Below are 16,365 nucleotides of genomic sequence, written 5' to 3' on the forward strand. Positions count from 1 at the left end.
CCACATGATCACCAAAAAATTTGCCCCGATAAGATGTGCCCCCATTAAATTTGTGGGCACCAGAAGGAAGATCATCAAGATTTATACCACTATCATCAGAAATGTCCGCATGCTTTTTGACTGCATCAATAGAAATGTCCGCATTCACTTTGAGTGCATCAACAGAAATGTCCGCATTCTCTTTGACTGCATCAACAGAAATGTCCACATTATCTAGCTTTACTCTTTTACAATGTTTCTCAAACAGGTCATTTACAAATGCCTCAATCCTCTTTAAACTAGCACTCTCGTTAAGCCTCATCTTTTCGTTGCAAACACCCTGCATTTCCATGCATTTTGCCATCATCCCAGCACATGTATTGCTTAAAAGCTCCCACCTCTCATACATCCCCTCCCAATTATCCGCCATCTCTTCCCAAACCCTTTTGTTCGTCATGTTCCTGATGAGAGGGCGATTGATCAGGAAAATCATATATCGATTGCTTTGCAGCTGTCTGGCCGTTCCTTTCACCACCCAAATTTGCTGACGGGGCCACAAAATTTTCTTTTCCTCCGAAAAAGAACTTTGTGTTGTTCTTGTTACTAGGGGCTCCAAATCTACGAGGGCGATTCGGAGCCACAGAGTTTTCTTTTGTGTCCTTCGATGTGGCCACAGGATGCTCATTCTCACAATATGCCCGGTAGTGAATCTCACACTGGGAGAGCAGTTGTTCAGTGACCTTATCACCTGACTTCATCTTTGGATACACATACTTCCCTTCATGTGCTGATAACATATGCTCATTGAGCTTGGAGACATGATAGAACTTCCCTGGGCAATTATACCTACAGCGAAACAAGCCTTTTCCGTGATCCCTATTTGTCTGCAGAACCTTATGCAGCTCATACAACAAGGCCTTCTCTAACCCGTCAGCCATCCCAGAACGCAGGCGCAGAACACAGGTGCAGAACCTTACGCCCGTGTAAAGCTAACAGTACATTCCATTTTAAACGAGGGCATACATACAAAAACACACACACACACACACACACACATATATATGTGTGTGTATACATATATATATATATATATATATATATATATATATATATATATATATATATATATATATATATATATGTATATGTTTGTGTGTGCATATGCATATGTTAGGTGTGTTTGTCCACCTTAGCTTTAGTGAAACTGGGCGGGAGGATGGTGTGACACCTCAAATGTTGGGCGTAGCAAATGATTGGTTCTTTTTAGAGGGGAACCCCATACCCCTCTAGACCGACAAGGGAAGCGGGGCAGCCTGTTTTGCATGTTGCCTTCGACTTATAACAGCAGGTAAAACGGGAGTGGAGGGTAAGACAAGGCTACTATGAGAGTGTGTGCTAGATACAGGGCACTAGGTACTAGCTACTAGGGTACTTTGCTACTAGGTAGTAGGTGCTAGGGTACTAAGTGCTTTGTGCTAAGTAATAGGTAATTGCATGTCCGACCTGCAAACTGCTGTTGCCTAACATGTGGTAGCTGTCACATGGCACTCCTGCACCAACCGCTACTTGGGAACCTTGCTACCTGTTCGGGGAATGACGAGCTGTCTAGCTCTAACACCCCCTCTGAGATCCTACACCAATTGCTGCCTGGGAATCCTGCTACCTGTCCGGGGAATGACAAGTTGTCTAGCTCTAACACCCCCTCTCAAATCTTGGACATGGCAGAAGGCTAAGGGGTCTGGAGTGCTGTCGAAGTAAAGCTTGAGGAAGTGCCTTGGTAAACAAATCTGCAAGATTGTCCTTTGTCTTGCAATAGACTAGGGAAATGGTCTCATCTAGAATCTTCTCCTGAATGAAATGGTATTGGATCTCAATATGCTTCGCCCGAGCATGAAACATAGGATTCCTAGCCAAGGCAATGCAACTCTCATTGTTGCACTAAAGAACAATAGGACCTGTAAGCAGACAGCCAAGCTCCTCTAGGAGCTTGCGAAGCCACACTATCTCATAGAGTAGAAGATGCTGTTCGATACTCTACCTCATTGGAAGATAGGGCAATCGTGGATTACTTCTTGTTGCTCCATGAAACAACAACAACACCCAAGGTAAACAATAACCTGTCATGGATCTCCGATGATCCATATCACGAGCCCAATTGGAATCACTTCATCTTGTAAGTACCAAGTTCGTAGCACCTGTACCAGCGGGATAATAGGTCCCAAGATTAGGAGTCTCACGTAGGAACCGGAAAATCCTTTGAGCATCCTACCAATGCACCATCTTGGATTCACTCATGAACACGACCGGCACACCTACAATATAACATAAGTCAACACGAGTATTAAGAAGCTAGATCAAGGAGCCAACCAACTATCTATATCGGGTAGCATCCATCAAAGGAGAATCGGAATGAGCTGTAGCCTTCTAATTCGGATCCATAGGAGTCGTAAGAGACTTTCATCCCTCCATCTCACACATAGTCAAGAGCTCCTGTACATACCGTTGCTGGGAAATAAAGATTCCCTTGGAGTCTGATAGATCTCGTGACCTAGAAAGAAGCGAAGAAGTCCCATATCCATCCTCTCAAACTTCTCATGAAGTGCTACCTTCGTTTGCTTGACCATTTGAGTATGGTCACTTGTCACACTCAAGTGGTCCACATAAAGGACAAACAACACACTACCTCCACTTGAGGTGTGTACATACAGGTGGGGGTTGGCTTTGGAACGCCAATACCCCAATTTTTGTTGGAGAAACGAGCCAATCTTCTCATTCCAAGCATGAGGAGCCTAGAGTGCCTTCCGCAACTTGTACACCTTACCATCAGAAGAAGCGAAGCTTGGAGGCTACTCAACATTGATCTCCTCCTTTAACTCCTCATTCAAGAAGGCAGACTTCACATCTAGTTGATAGACCGGCCATCTCCTATGGCTAGCCAAGGTAAGAACCTCAAGAATAGTGGTCATCCAAGCTATAGGGGCAAAAGTATCAGGGAAATCAACACCCGGGCATTGTGCAAAACCTTTAGCAACAAGGCGGGCCTTGTGCTTGTCCAACGTGCCATCACTGTGGTATTTGGTCTTGAAGATCCATTAGATGCCAATGAGCTTCTTATGAGGAGTCTTCGACACAAGATACGAAGTGCCATTCCTCTTAATCGACTCCAAGTCCTGCTCCATTGCTTTCCGCCAATGATCATGCTGTAAAGCCTCCTTCACGGAGGTGGGCTCCTGATCGTGCAGGACACGAGTCATCAAACAGTAATTAGTGTAAACAAGCTCGGTGTGGTGTGCTTGGTTCCTCTGAGAATGCTATGGGCCATCTTGCGGCTGCCACTCCTTAGGGACCCTTTCAATCCTTGCATCACAAAGAGTGTCACGATCCCGACAAGGAGAAGGCCGGATCTCGCCTTGTCGCTCACTATCGGTTGAAGTTTCTGGAAGGTCTATGGATAGCAGGGGAGCAATCGGTGAATTTGGTGGCTAAGAACTAAGCTCCTCATTCGAAGAAGAATCCTCAAGAGGCACATGCTCTAGGGAAATAGTCGTTGGCGCTCAACTATCACCAGGATCTCCAAGAATAGGGTGTTTCTTACCTCTCTTTGAGGCTGGAACTTCCACGAACCGAATATCATGGCTCGTGTAGACATTCCGCTTGACAGGATCATACAATCAATAGCCTTGAGGTTGCGAGCTATAGTCCACAAACACCTATCTTTTGGAAGCTGCTTCAAATTTGTTACGCCGTGTCTTCGGAATGGGAACATAGGCATCATATCCAAAAACCTTGAAATGTATTTCATGCTAATTGTGGATGATTACAGTAGGATGCCATGGGCTTATTTCTTGAAGCTGAAGTTGGAGGCTTTCTCCAACTTTAAGGATTGGTTGCTCTTTGAGGAAGACCGATCAGGCCGGAAGCTAAAGATCTTATGATCAGATAAGGACGGAGAATTTATCTCTAATGAGCTTTCTCATTTTTGTGTAGATCATGCTATTCACCAGGAGTTTGCCAATACAAACACCCCTCAAGAGAATGGCATCTTGGAGTGGAAGAATCGCACTGTGATCGAGATGGCCCATACCATGATGAAGCACCGTCACACACCTCAATGTCTATGGGTTGAGGCTATGGCTACTACAGTTCATATCCTTAATCGATCTCCTACTTCCACTGTTGTCGGTATGACTCCTTATGAGGCGTAATTTGGGTCTAAGCTGGCCGTCAACGCAGCATGAGAAGTCATCAGGGTCGAATCCTTAACCACCTCCAAGTGGAGGAAAGCAGCTAATGAGGGAACAACCACCGCTCTGGAATCCTTAGAAGATTTCTCCTTCTTCTCCTTGTTGGGGCAATCCTTCTTCTAGTGACTTGTTTTACCACAAATGTGACAAGTAGACTCCTTTTCTTTCTCCTTCTTGGATTTGTCCTTCTCCTTATTTTGGTCCTTCCCCTTCTTTTGAGCGGGCTGACCAACCAAGGCCTTAGTTTTAGAAGCATTGGTCCCTTTCAATTGCTCCTCTTGGTCCAAGACCATAAGAACCAACTATGTTGGGATAAAGGCCCGTTTGACCTCCATACACATTATTTAGCTATATATGTGAATGCACCCTTATATGTCCTAAGTATAAATACATTTTATTCTTTGTGTACCAACACATTGTTGGTACACTAAAATCTAATCGTACTTTTACTCTCCCTCTTAGACTCTCTCTATTTGTCACTCTCACTCCTCGAATTGCTGCACATTCATAGTTAACCTCCAACAATTGGTATCAGAGCACATAGTGTACACTTCCCGAGATCTGACGGGATTAGCTGACGGAGTTGATGACCAGCAGACAGGTGGAGTTTCTGGCGACCAGCGTGTCGGGCAATGTGGCAAGTGAATAGTCCAGGCGGCAAGTCCAGCGGGACGGCAGGGGACCACACGGTACAACACGGAGCAATTGGGCGATAGGGCAGTCGCATGATGGGGCAGATGACTGGCAAACATGACCAGCGCGGGGCTGACGCAATGCGTAGCTGATGGGCGTGGCAACTGACGGGAGCCACACGGCAAAACAGGCGTCGCCAATCCTGATGGGTCAACGGATCCATCATTCCGTTTTTCTATATATAAAAAACCATTATTTTCTTTAAAATCCCTTTGAAATTCCTTCCTCTAACCGGGGTTCATGCAGTGGAGGCACAGATCTTAGATTTGTGCAAATTCGAGCTCGGAGATTTGGTGCTTTTCTCGGGTTTTATCTCGTCCATGCCTGGCAGTGACATTCAGGTCAGAATTTGCAGACGTTGCGTGTGGTGACCTTAATTAAATTGGGAATTTTACCAAATTTGTCAAAATTTTGCTATTTTGAGTAAAATTTCTTGACATTGGATCCCAGAAATTTGGGGTTTTTCATGTATCGGTAAAATTTTGCTCAACTAGGTCAGATTGGCTGACATTTATGCACTTTTGGACCTGAAATTTTGGGCGTTTGTGTAGAATTTAGTAAATTTCTGCATTTTTGCCCGTGTGGTGGCTGGTTTATGTACAAACAGTAGAGATTTATTTCTGGTTGAGGAAGAACAACAATGTGCTTGCTGGTTCAGCTTGTGCTTTTGCAGTTTAGGGGCATTTACTCTTGCAACTTCTTCCAATTCTCAGACATCAAGAGTTTGATGGAAATCAAACGGTTTGATGGTCATGGCTTTGACCTTTGGAAAGACTATATGTGGGGCATATTGTTTCTAAAGGATTGTGAGGATGCTTTGCAGGAAGATAAACCCACACTAATGTCTGATGCAGATTGGGCCAGAGTCAATAAAAAGATTGTGGCTTACATTAAGATAGGTGTCACTGATGACATCTTGACAGACATTAAGGGTTTAGATATAGGTTATGCAAAATGGGAGAAGCTGAAAACTACCTATGAGATCACCACAGCTGTTAATCAGGTGCATTTAATGTGCAAGTTGGTGAATATGCGAGTGGATGAGTCAAAGCTTGCAGCAGCTGAGCACTTGAGTGCATTTACAGGCATTTAAAACCAGATCAAGGATGCAAATTTGGATTTTGATGATAAGTTGAGGGCAATCTTTTTGATCATGACACTGCTTGACTCTTGGGAGACTTGGGTGGTTTCTCTCAGCAATAATCCCAATCTCTCATATGATGGGGTGAGGGGCTCAATCTTGAATGACGAAATTAGATGTATGTCTAGTGGAGAAGGCATAAACTCAGCTTATAATGTGAGAGGCAGGACTAACAAGAAAAATGCAAATGCAGGACAGAGAAACAGGAGCAAGAGCAAAGGAAAGGAAAAGAGTGACATTACTTGCTATCATTGTGGTCGGAAGGGCCACAAGAAACCTGATTGCAGGTATTACAAGAAGGAACAAGAGAGAAAGAAGAATGTAGGAGATAAAAAGGAGGAGGATAAGACAGATGCATTTGAGGCAGCCAAAGGCAAGGAAAAGGCCAATGTGGCCTCTAGTGTGGTGATAGAGGAGCTTTTGGATACAGAGGCTGATGTATTATGTGCAGTGAAAATTATTCGCAATCATAATGTTGTGTTTAATGAGGTAGAATTGCTGAAATGTACTTTAGCCTCTAATGAAGATATTAAAAAGGTCAAATTTTAGAGTTTGCAGCCACCTATTACTTCAGAAAATGAGTCATGGTGCTGTACCACAAGCTGAAAGTGATGATCAGCCGGTTATTTTTGAGCCAGATGATGATGGACAGCAAATAGGAGTACAAGGAGGTCATGGACAGTAAGATAGATTTGTTGATTATGAAAATGCACGTGCTGGTAATGAAAATGAAGGTGTTGTACAGGATTAACAGCATGCTGAAAATGACTTACAATAGCCAATAAATGTTGAAAATAACATACCTCCAGATGTAGACCCGATTCCTGAAAATGTTGATCATTGGGTACGTAGGTCTACACGCATAAGAAGGCAACCACATAGGTTTTACCCCTCCTTGCATTATGTGATGCTTATAGATGAGGGTGAGCCTCTTACATACAAAGAGGCCAAGTCATGCGAATTCAGCAGTAAGTGGGAGCTAGCTATGCACGAAGAGATTAAATCTCTATATTCAAATGATACTTGGGATCTTGTGTCGTTGCCCAAAGGAAGGAAGCCTCTTCCAAACAAATGGGTGTATAAAGTAAAGACAGTTGATGGAAAACCCAACTACAAGGCAAGACTGGTTGCCAAAGGGTATGCATAGAAGGAAGGGATTGACTTCTAAGAGGTCTTCTCACTTGTTGTGAAGATGACCACTCTATGTGTGCTTTTTGCTCTCACTACTGTATTGGACTTAGAGCTATATCAAATGGATGTGAAAATAGCTTTCTTGCATGGTGACATTGATGAGGAAATCTACATGAAACAACCCGAGGGCTTTGTAGTTCTTGGAAAAGAGAAAATGGTGTGTAAACTAAAATGCAACATGTATGGGCTGAAGCAGGCCCCACAGCAGTGGTACAAAAAGTTCGACACTTATGCTATCTCATGAGTTTACATGCAGCCATGCAGATCATTATTTGTACATGAAAAAGGATACAGATGGCAGCCCCATCATACTTGTTTTGTATGTGGATGATATGTTGCTAGTTGGGAAAAGAAAGACTAGCTTGGATGCTCTCAAAAATCAGTTGAAATCAGCCTTCTTCATGAAAGATTTGGGGAATGCAGAGCATATTTTGGGCATGAGGATTCGTAGAGATAGAATGCAGAAATTGCTATTTTTATCTCAAGAAAGGTACATTGAAAAGATACTGGACAGATTTAACATGGCTAAAGCTAAGCCTTTTGGGGTACCCTTACCTCCTTATCTTAAGCTTAGTAAAGCTAACAGCTCAAAAGATGACGTGGAAGCAAATACTATAAAGGGAGTCCCTTATGCATCAGCTTGTGGCTCTTTTATGTATGCTATGATTGCTACTTGTCTAGACATTGCTCATGCAGTGGGAGTTGTTAGCAGGTTTATGTCGAATCTTGGCAAAACACATTGGGAGGTTGTTAAGTGTATTCTTCGATACTTCAAGGGTACACAAAGAAAGTGTATTTGCTATGGGCAGGGTGCACTCAATTTGCAGCGTTATTGTGATGGAGACATGGCAAGTGACTTGGACACTTGTAGGTCCACTAGTGGGTATGTCTTTACAGTTGCTGGTGGGGTTGTTTCTTGGTGTTCTAGGTTGCAAAACATCGTCAAACTGAGTACCACTGAAGTTGAATACATACGGAAGCTTCTAAGAAAGCTATATGGTTGAACAGACTTGCAGAGGATCTTGGCATGTCTATGGATACTGCAGTTTTGGGATGTGATAGCCAGAGTGCTATGTATTTGGCTAAGAATGCCATGTATCATTCACGCGCAAAGCATATAGATGTGCGATATCACTTCATCAGAGAGATTCTGAAAGATGGTCTCATCACATTGACCAAGATCAAAACAAATTGGAAAGTAGAGGCTACAAATGACAAGTGTAGGGACAATTGTCTCTTCAAAATGACACATGTTCTCTTCTAGATGCCACATGTCACTTTTCTAAAAAAAGAAGCTTCCAAGCCCTCTACCCTTAAAATCTCTCAAATGGTTAAGAATTTGAGATAGCTATTGGAGACAAAATTATTTCTTGCAAAATTTCAGATCCTTTGACACAAATAAAATTTTCATTTGAGCAAATTCGAAAACTAGTAACCTCTTAAGTTTTAGGAGTCGCCAAATTAGCTTCTGGAGGGCTTCATTGCGTAGGTTTACCGGTTTATGTTTTGTTTTCTCGATCCTAAGCATTTGGTTTCACTTTTGAAACCACTTATTATATGGGTTCTAGTCAATGTGATTGACTAAGTGTAAAAGTCTTAGTCATTTGAGCTTTCTAGTTAATATGATCGCTTGACTAAACTTTTAATTTCTCTTGGGCATGTTGTCAATGATGACTCAAGTATAATTATAGGGTGTTCTAATCGTTGGCTACCCTTAATTAGAAAAATGAACATTTAGTATCGTCAATTAGTGGAGGACTTTGGATGGCTCTTCGGCACAGTTTTTTGTGCCTCCTTCGTGGATGTAGTGACAGCTGCAAGAGTCCTGAAGGTATGGGTGGCTGTGAAAGATACAAAGAACATACCTAAGTTTCTGGAGATTGAGGCAGACAGACACTCCTTCAGGGAGCAGGTTATTGTGACTGGGCAGCTAGGGTAGTGCCTGCGATGCCATGACTTTGGGCATCAGAGAGCAGATTGCACGCGCTTTGGAGCCAAGGCGGCTCCACCAACAGGCACGTAGGTGGATACTGACGGTTTTACATGGCCAGCATTGACAAAGAGGGAGATGGCGCCATCAGTCTCTTAGACATAGCCACGACAGCAAAGAGTAGGAGGGCGAGCGATAGACCCCCGGCAGAGCACCCCGTAGCACTCCCCTGCTCGTCCCACCTAGAGGATCACACACCTCCACCTCCACCACCCACGGAGACGTCATAAGCTAACCCACCCGAGATCCCACAACCCCCACACCCACCCCCTTCTCGTGGATTCCCTCCCGACCCTATCCCACAACCTTCCCCTTCCAAGGCCACCCGCCATCCCTCGATCTTCCTCCTCTGATCACCCCACCATCCCTCGACCTTTCTCCTCCCCACCATCTGCCCCGCCAATCAGTCAGTACATGTGGATCCCCCCTTCCCCTCCCCCCCCCTACTCACAGAGGGTGACAAGCCTTATACGCCAAGGTCCCACATGTGAGCATTATTTTTTGAGCCCCTCCACAGTGGAGAGCACCGATGGAAGTGATCGAGTGGCCCCTTGCACAGGCTATCCACTTCTGCTAGTGTATAGAGTCATGCCTCTCAGCACGGCTGATAGATGCCCTGGTGGTATTGCCTGGAGCATCTATTATCCCCATGGTCCGTCCTAGAGCCACCATGGGGGAATGAAACTTACCTTCCAGGCTTGCAGCAAAGCGCATTCGCATGCCCCATAGCTCTTCTTCTCCATTAGCAGCTTCCACACTGAACATATGCCTGTTCAGTCAGTCACAGGCTTCCCTATTAGTTTACATCTAGCATCATGGAATGTGAATAGCCTCCACTAGTGTGGGGCACGTGGTTCCAAGAAGTTGATTGTTCAGCAGGAGTTGCAACTTGCCCTTCCTGGATGGATTGACATCATACTTTTGCAGGAGCACAAGTTCACCTCCATTCATGCCCATCGGGTAGGGAAGGTACTTCCAGGCAGCTCATATACCTACTAGGAGTACTCCATCGATGCCCATGGCAAGAGTGGAGGCGTATGCACCTCTATTGGCTCGAGGCTTACCGCCTGTGTGCTTGTGAACATGGGATGATTGTGGAAGGGAGGGTCCTATGCAGAGTGGACATGGGGGACTCATGCCTTGGAGTTCTCAATGTCTACACTTCTACGGAGGTTAGGGCACGCAATAGGTTCTAGATGGAGATTGTAGTAGGACTTCCAGAGGTGGACTTTTGGATTGTTGGAGGAGACTTCAACAACTTGGAAGCCTTAGAGGACCAGCAGGGCAGAGGCAGAGACTACCAGGGTATTGCAGAGGAGGAGTAGGAGGCATGGGAAGTCTTCCTCCTCGTGGTAGGAGCACGTGATGCTTGGCGGGACCCAACTTTTCATAGGAGGGAGAGGTCGCTGGACTTCTCTTGGGGATACAGACGGTTGGGGGGAGCTCTCTTGGAACGGCTAGACCAGTTATATGTGGGAGAGTGGAGGTGCTCTCAAGGAGGCCAAGTAGGGCAGTTGGCTGGCACCACCTTGTCTGATCATTACCTGGTTCTCATCACACTTGATGCTCTAGCTTCAGCCCTTGACACGCGATCCTGTTGGATCCTTGACTCGATCTATAGGAGGGAGGAGGTGGATTGAGCAGCTCTAGACAAGGGAGTGTGATAGGAGGGACTAGATTGCAGAGGAGGTTGTAAAGGTCTTAGCCGAGTCGAGTAGTATCTGCCAGGAGGTAGCCCTTCAGGCCAGGCAGCAGAGCTGGGAGGAGGAGAGAGCACACCGGCGAGACCTAGCAGCCACGCAGAGACTACTCCAAGAGGCACCAGGGGATCCCACTCTCCACACGTAGGAGGTGTGTGCATGGGCAGCCCTCGCCGGTCTGGAGGACAGGCGCTCGGAGTTTTCCTTCCACACCTCAACAGCCTTTTGGGAGTGGAAGGGGGACACGATGTGCAGGGAGTTTTTTTAGGTGCATCAGCCTCGCAGCTTAGGAGACGCAACCTCCGTGATCAATATGGGAGGATCATCTCTGGCCTAGATGAGGTGATGGAGATTGCAACTGACTACTACGAACACTTGTTTCAGTAGGAGGCAATCTCAGCCAGAGGACAACGTTGTAGACAATAGGCCTGGGATTGCATTCTGTCCCTCATCAGAGAGGAGATGGGACACTTCCTCCCAGACCCCTTCATAGATAAGTAATTAGCGGAGGCTTTCCATGCACAGGATGGGCAGAAATGCCCGGGTGAGGATGATCTTTCTAAGGCCTTCTTCACTACTTATTGGGAGGTGGTGAAGGACCCCCTACTGCTGGCCTTTCAGGAGATTTTCAGCTCAGGACGGATGCCATGGAGTCTATCGGTAGGTCTTGTCAATCTTCTCTCCAAAGGGGGAGACTGGTTGGAGCTATCCTAGTGGAGACCAATCACCTTGTTATTAGTGGCCTATAAGGCACTGGCCAAGATGATCGGTAGGCGACTTTGCTCTGTGCTTTCAGACATAATTCATAACACATAGATAGGTTTTGTCCAGGGGATAGGAGCATCCTAGATAATGTTTTATTAACCTTCTTTGAGGCAACCGAGTGGGCCCGGCACAATGGTTAGGGATTGGATATACTTCTCTTGGACTTTGAGAAGGCTTACGACAGGGTTGATTGGGACTTCTTACAGGGTACCATGGTGAGGTTGGGCTTCCCCCAGGCATGGATCTGTGGGGTTTCTACACTTTACAGATCGGCCACTAGCAGGGTTCTCGTAGATGGTAGGAGGGGGGAGGAGTTTTGGTTGGAGAGATCTGTCCGGTAGGGCTATCCCCTTGCCCCATATCTGTTTTTACTCTTTGCAAAGGCGATGTCCTACTTCCTTCAATCATGTGTGAGCAGGCTATGTGGCCTTCGACTTCCGGTGAGGGAGGATACAGTTGCTAGATTCAGAGTGTACAGATGATACCGCCCTTTATATAGAGGATGATGAGCTAATGTTGGAGAGAGTGAGACTAGCTCTGGAGGGGTTTTGCACTGCAACTGGAGCGAAAATCAATTGGCAAAAGTCGGTTGGTTTTCTTACAAACCCAGACTCTAGCATGGAGTGGGGCATCCACTTAGGGTTCAGATGGGTGTGCAGGGGACGTCTGATACCTAGGGTTCTAGGTGGGACTCGACATCACTCCTGCCGAGTTTCTTCCAGTTCTCGACTCTATCAAGTGGAAGCTAACCTACTGGAGTATGGTTTGCCTTTCCTTAGCGGGCCGAGACCTGGTGGTCAACCAGGTCCTCCTAGCGACGGCTTGGTACATTGCCTCGTGTTGGTGCTTCTCCTTGTCTTGTGTGGTTTAGCTTCGCCGCCTAGTGTGGAATTTTCTTTGGGCTAGCTCAGACAGTTCCAGGGATTCTCGGGCCAAGGTGGTGTGGGCAACCATCATCCGGCATCGGTTTGAGGGAGGGCTTGGGATCATAGACCCAGAGTTCTAGAGCCTGGCCCTTTTGGGCAAGCTAGTAGTCCGTGGACTCACACCAGGAGGGCAGACCTGGAAGGTCCTTTTGCAGGAGAGTCTCTAGGAGTGCAGGTCGAGGCTTGGTGGTGGTTGGAGGCCATCCTTGAGATGGATCTTCACGACTGCCCAGATCATGCCACCCAGATCTCCCTTCCTTTGTAGCCTACTTCATGTGTGGTACGGCCTCCGCAAGGCCCTAATTCAGAGGCCCCCAGGATGCCAGGAGGAGATAGACTGCCAGCCAATGGTCTGCAACCCCCAGGTCAGAGATCGGAATGGGATACAGATTGGCGAGCGTCCCCCACATCCAGTGGGTTGGATGGGAGGCTGGCCTTGCTCGTACTATCAGGAGGTGGCGAGAGGTGTACAGGATGGTGGATTAGGAGGTGTTGTAGCGGGCATCAGGTTGTTAGCGAGTAGAAGAGAGATTGACTCAGTAATCCCTCAGGAGTGGCTTGATCCCCCGATTTGAGAGCTGGTGGAGCCTGGTGAGGTGTGGGCCGCTAGATTCTCATCGGCAGGTATCCCCCTACAGGTGATAGGTAGAGTGGGCGGCGCCCTGTGGGATTTTCTTCACCGTGCAAGATGGAGGGTGTTTGGTCCTTGACAGAGGGCAGCATGATGAGGAGATCGTTGTCCTTCCTTGGAGGAGGATTTGTGTGGTTGGTCTCCAGGGGAAGACCTAGCGTCTGGACCCTTATGTGCTCCGGGAGGAGTTCCCGGAGTGGCACCTCTGGATATGGGAGAGCAGGCCACTTGATGAGCTGGAGTGGGACGCCGGAGAGTGGCTATGGCCGGCCACTGCGGTTGCCAAGAAGCCACTGAGGTTCTTGGAGTACACACCTGGGATTGGTAGACATGTACTGATGCAGGAGGACATGGATTGGGCGCCTTTGCGTATCAGATACTGGGCGGAGCACAACATCACTGATGCCTTTCGTCAGACTTTCTGGCGCCGCCTATGGGAGAGCTGGAGGCCGAGGAGAATGTCGTATTTCCTTTGGATTTTGGCACATGGAGGTCTGGCGTTTGGGAGTTGGCTGGCCTAGATGCAGCAGGATGGAGGGTGTAAGTGCAGCAGGATGTAGCGGGAAATGGCTGAAATTGATTGTTGATTGCTTTGATTATCCCAGATTGTTGTCGCCTATTGCTAGGGGAAGTGCCTAATTGCTATCGCTTGCATTGTAGGCATCATAAATGTTGTCGCGTGTAGCAATAGGGTCTCCTGTAGTAATTGTCAGCCTCGTGAATGTTTCCATAGCAGGAAAATTAAACCAGGAGCTCTCTCTCTCTCTCTCTCTCTCTCTCTCTCTCGCATAGCCTCCAAACTTATGGAATGGCTGAGACCTAGCCCCCAAAAATGTTTTCTTAGTTTCCATGGGTATTTTTGCCAAGTGGTAGCCTTCTAAACCCATTTTCTAGCATTATCTAGCCATTAAATTAATTTTTAGAATTAAATAATCTGAAAATTAATTTAAGCTCTTCTGACCTTGTCCAAAATTGGATATGCCCATCCATAATTAAATTGGCTAGGCCATTTGCAACTTGGAGTGGCTCCCAACCTCTGTTGATCCTTAGGCTGGTATTAATTAATAAATTAATGCTAGTCCCTAGTGTCACCATTGAAACTTATTGGCCAAACAATTGTCCTAGGGTCAAAATTGACACCGACTAACCACCAAAACCCAATTGGCATAACTTATCACAACTTTTGCCTTTGACACCCACTGCATCCTCGGGGTCCTTAGCCTGTTATCATGAAATAACTACCATGTGCAACACGTGCTAAACAACCTTGCACATTTGATGAATAGCTTAATCAAATGTTATCAACAAGATAAAAGCATCTCAAAATTTCACATCCCCGTGGCATGCCACTTAGATATAGGCCAATTGGGGCCAAAAGTGGCAAAACCCTAAAAAAAAGGCCAAAAGTGCCCAAAAAGAAATGCACTAATGCGCAATCCATCTAAAGTGTCTAAAACACATAAAATGACAGATGAAGTAATGTAAAAATGATTATTCAAAATTTGACCTTGTTGTCACTATATCTGAAAATTAACCTTCCATGAGTTTTTTATTTACTAAAGCTCACTGGTAACACACACACACACACACAGAGTATATTAACATCTCTAAAAGGCCAATGTGGCCTATGAGAGAATTCTATGTAGGTGTGAGTTTGGGTCAATGCTGATGTTGAGGAACTATCTAAGCAAATCTTAGCAAACTGTTTGTGTTTTTCTATGTTGCCTTTAGTGTTGAGTAGTAAATAGTGGTGTTTTGTATGCTCTTGAAGATGAAGCTTTCTAAAGTTCATAATTGGTGCTGACAGGCATTTTCCAATCGGAGTTCTTTTTGACCTTTTGTGTGTAGAACCTGAGAGGCCATGGAATCTTACGGTAAGCCATTAGAACAAGTGTCTGTTGTTTGCTGGCTCGGTAGTTTCCCATTCATTTTCAGCAAGCAGTTGTTTGCAAGCAACTTCTTAGTAGCTAATTTATGTGCTTAAAAAAAATCTCGATCTGATTTCAGTAGAAGTACTCATGTTCCTATTGAAGATAAGACTATCGACCAGTAAGAAAGTTCCATTTCAAGGTTACGAAGACCAAGACCTGTTTGCGTCTAGTAACTTGAGTAGTGAAATATAACTCAGCATTATTTTCTTTACATAATAAATTAGGTCCCATTCTTATCTGTGTATTGATCAAGAACTGTAAGTGCAGAATGCAAACACGTCTTTTGGAAAACTGTTCCAAAAGTCCAGCATTTTACTTATGACTTGCCTTTTAGATGCATTATCTTCTGTGGCTGTTCTGCCCAAGTGGGTCTAGTATTCTTTTTCTTTGCTACCCGAATATCTCTCACTGGTTTTATCATTACTCTAGCAGGAGGTCCCATCTCTTGGAGCACCAAACAGCTCTATCATGCATAGAATAGGCCAACTTTGCCAAAATAGAGCAATTTCAGCAAAACCCCCAAATTTTACCAAGTGTTGGTGTGCAAATTGTGTGGAATTCAACCTACATGTACATAAAATGACCAAATGTTGCACAGATTTTGCCCAAACTGCAAAAACCCCAAATTGCACGGGATCCAATGTGCATCAATGTCGAGAAATTGTAAATTTCAACCCAATTTGTGCATGTACATGAAAAGCCCCAAATGTCAGAGGCAAGATTTCACAAATTCTTGCAATTTCTGAGACAAATTTGCTTGTCCTGCATCACATTCCCCAAATCTGGGAGAAGCCCCAAATTTTCTGGCCAAGATTGCATAGATTTTAGTGAAATTGACTCATCCAAGAAAAATCACTTGCATTTGAGAATCCCCAAAAGAATTTCTGAGGCTTGTGCATTCAATGTCTGCAATTTCTAGTCCAGAGAACACTGCAATGTGTGTCGGGCACACAAATTTGGGAAAACCCCCAAATTTCCAAGACATAGATTTGCCTTCTGTGCTTGCAGGTGTGAACACCCGGTAACAGGAAGAGGAATTAAAAAAAATTTGAAGGGAAAAAAATGTTGGATGACGGATCCGTTGACCCGTCAAGGATGACAGCGCCTGTTTGTCAGAGTCAGCTGCCGTGTTTGTCGTCAGCCCTGTCAACCCGCCATGCATGCCACACAGTCC

The 16,365-nt window shown here is 45.5% G+C and overlaps 1 protein-coding gene across 3 annotated transcripts in view; it reads left to right on the forward strand.

Moving 5' to 3' along the window:
- The window catches only part of APG5 (autophagy protein Apg5 family), a 73,168-nt gene that overhangs the window by 24,379 nt on the left and 32,424 nt on the right, over positions 1–16,365 (forward strand). For all 3 annotated transcript variants that reach the window (XM_087690182.1, XM_087690183.1, XM_087690181.1), the window contains exon 3: positions 15,068–15,134. In XM_087690182.1, the coding sequence (XP_087546308.1) occupies positions 15,068–15,134 (67 nt within the window). The remainder of the gene's footprint in view (positions 1–15,067; positions 15,135–16,365) is intronic.

Source organism: Lygodium microphyllum, chromosome 12, assembly GCF_053477565.2.
Source record: "Lygodium microphyllum isolate KBCC chromosome 12, Lygodium_microphyllum_v1.1.10, whole genome shotgun sequence".
NCBI lineage: Eukaryota > Viridiplantae > Streptophyta > Polypodiopsida > Schizaeales > Lygodiaceae > Lygodium > Lygodium microphyllum.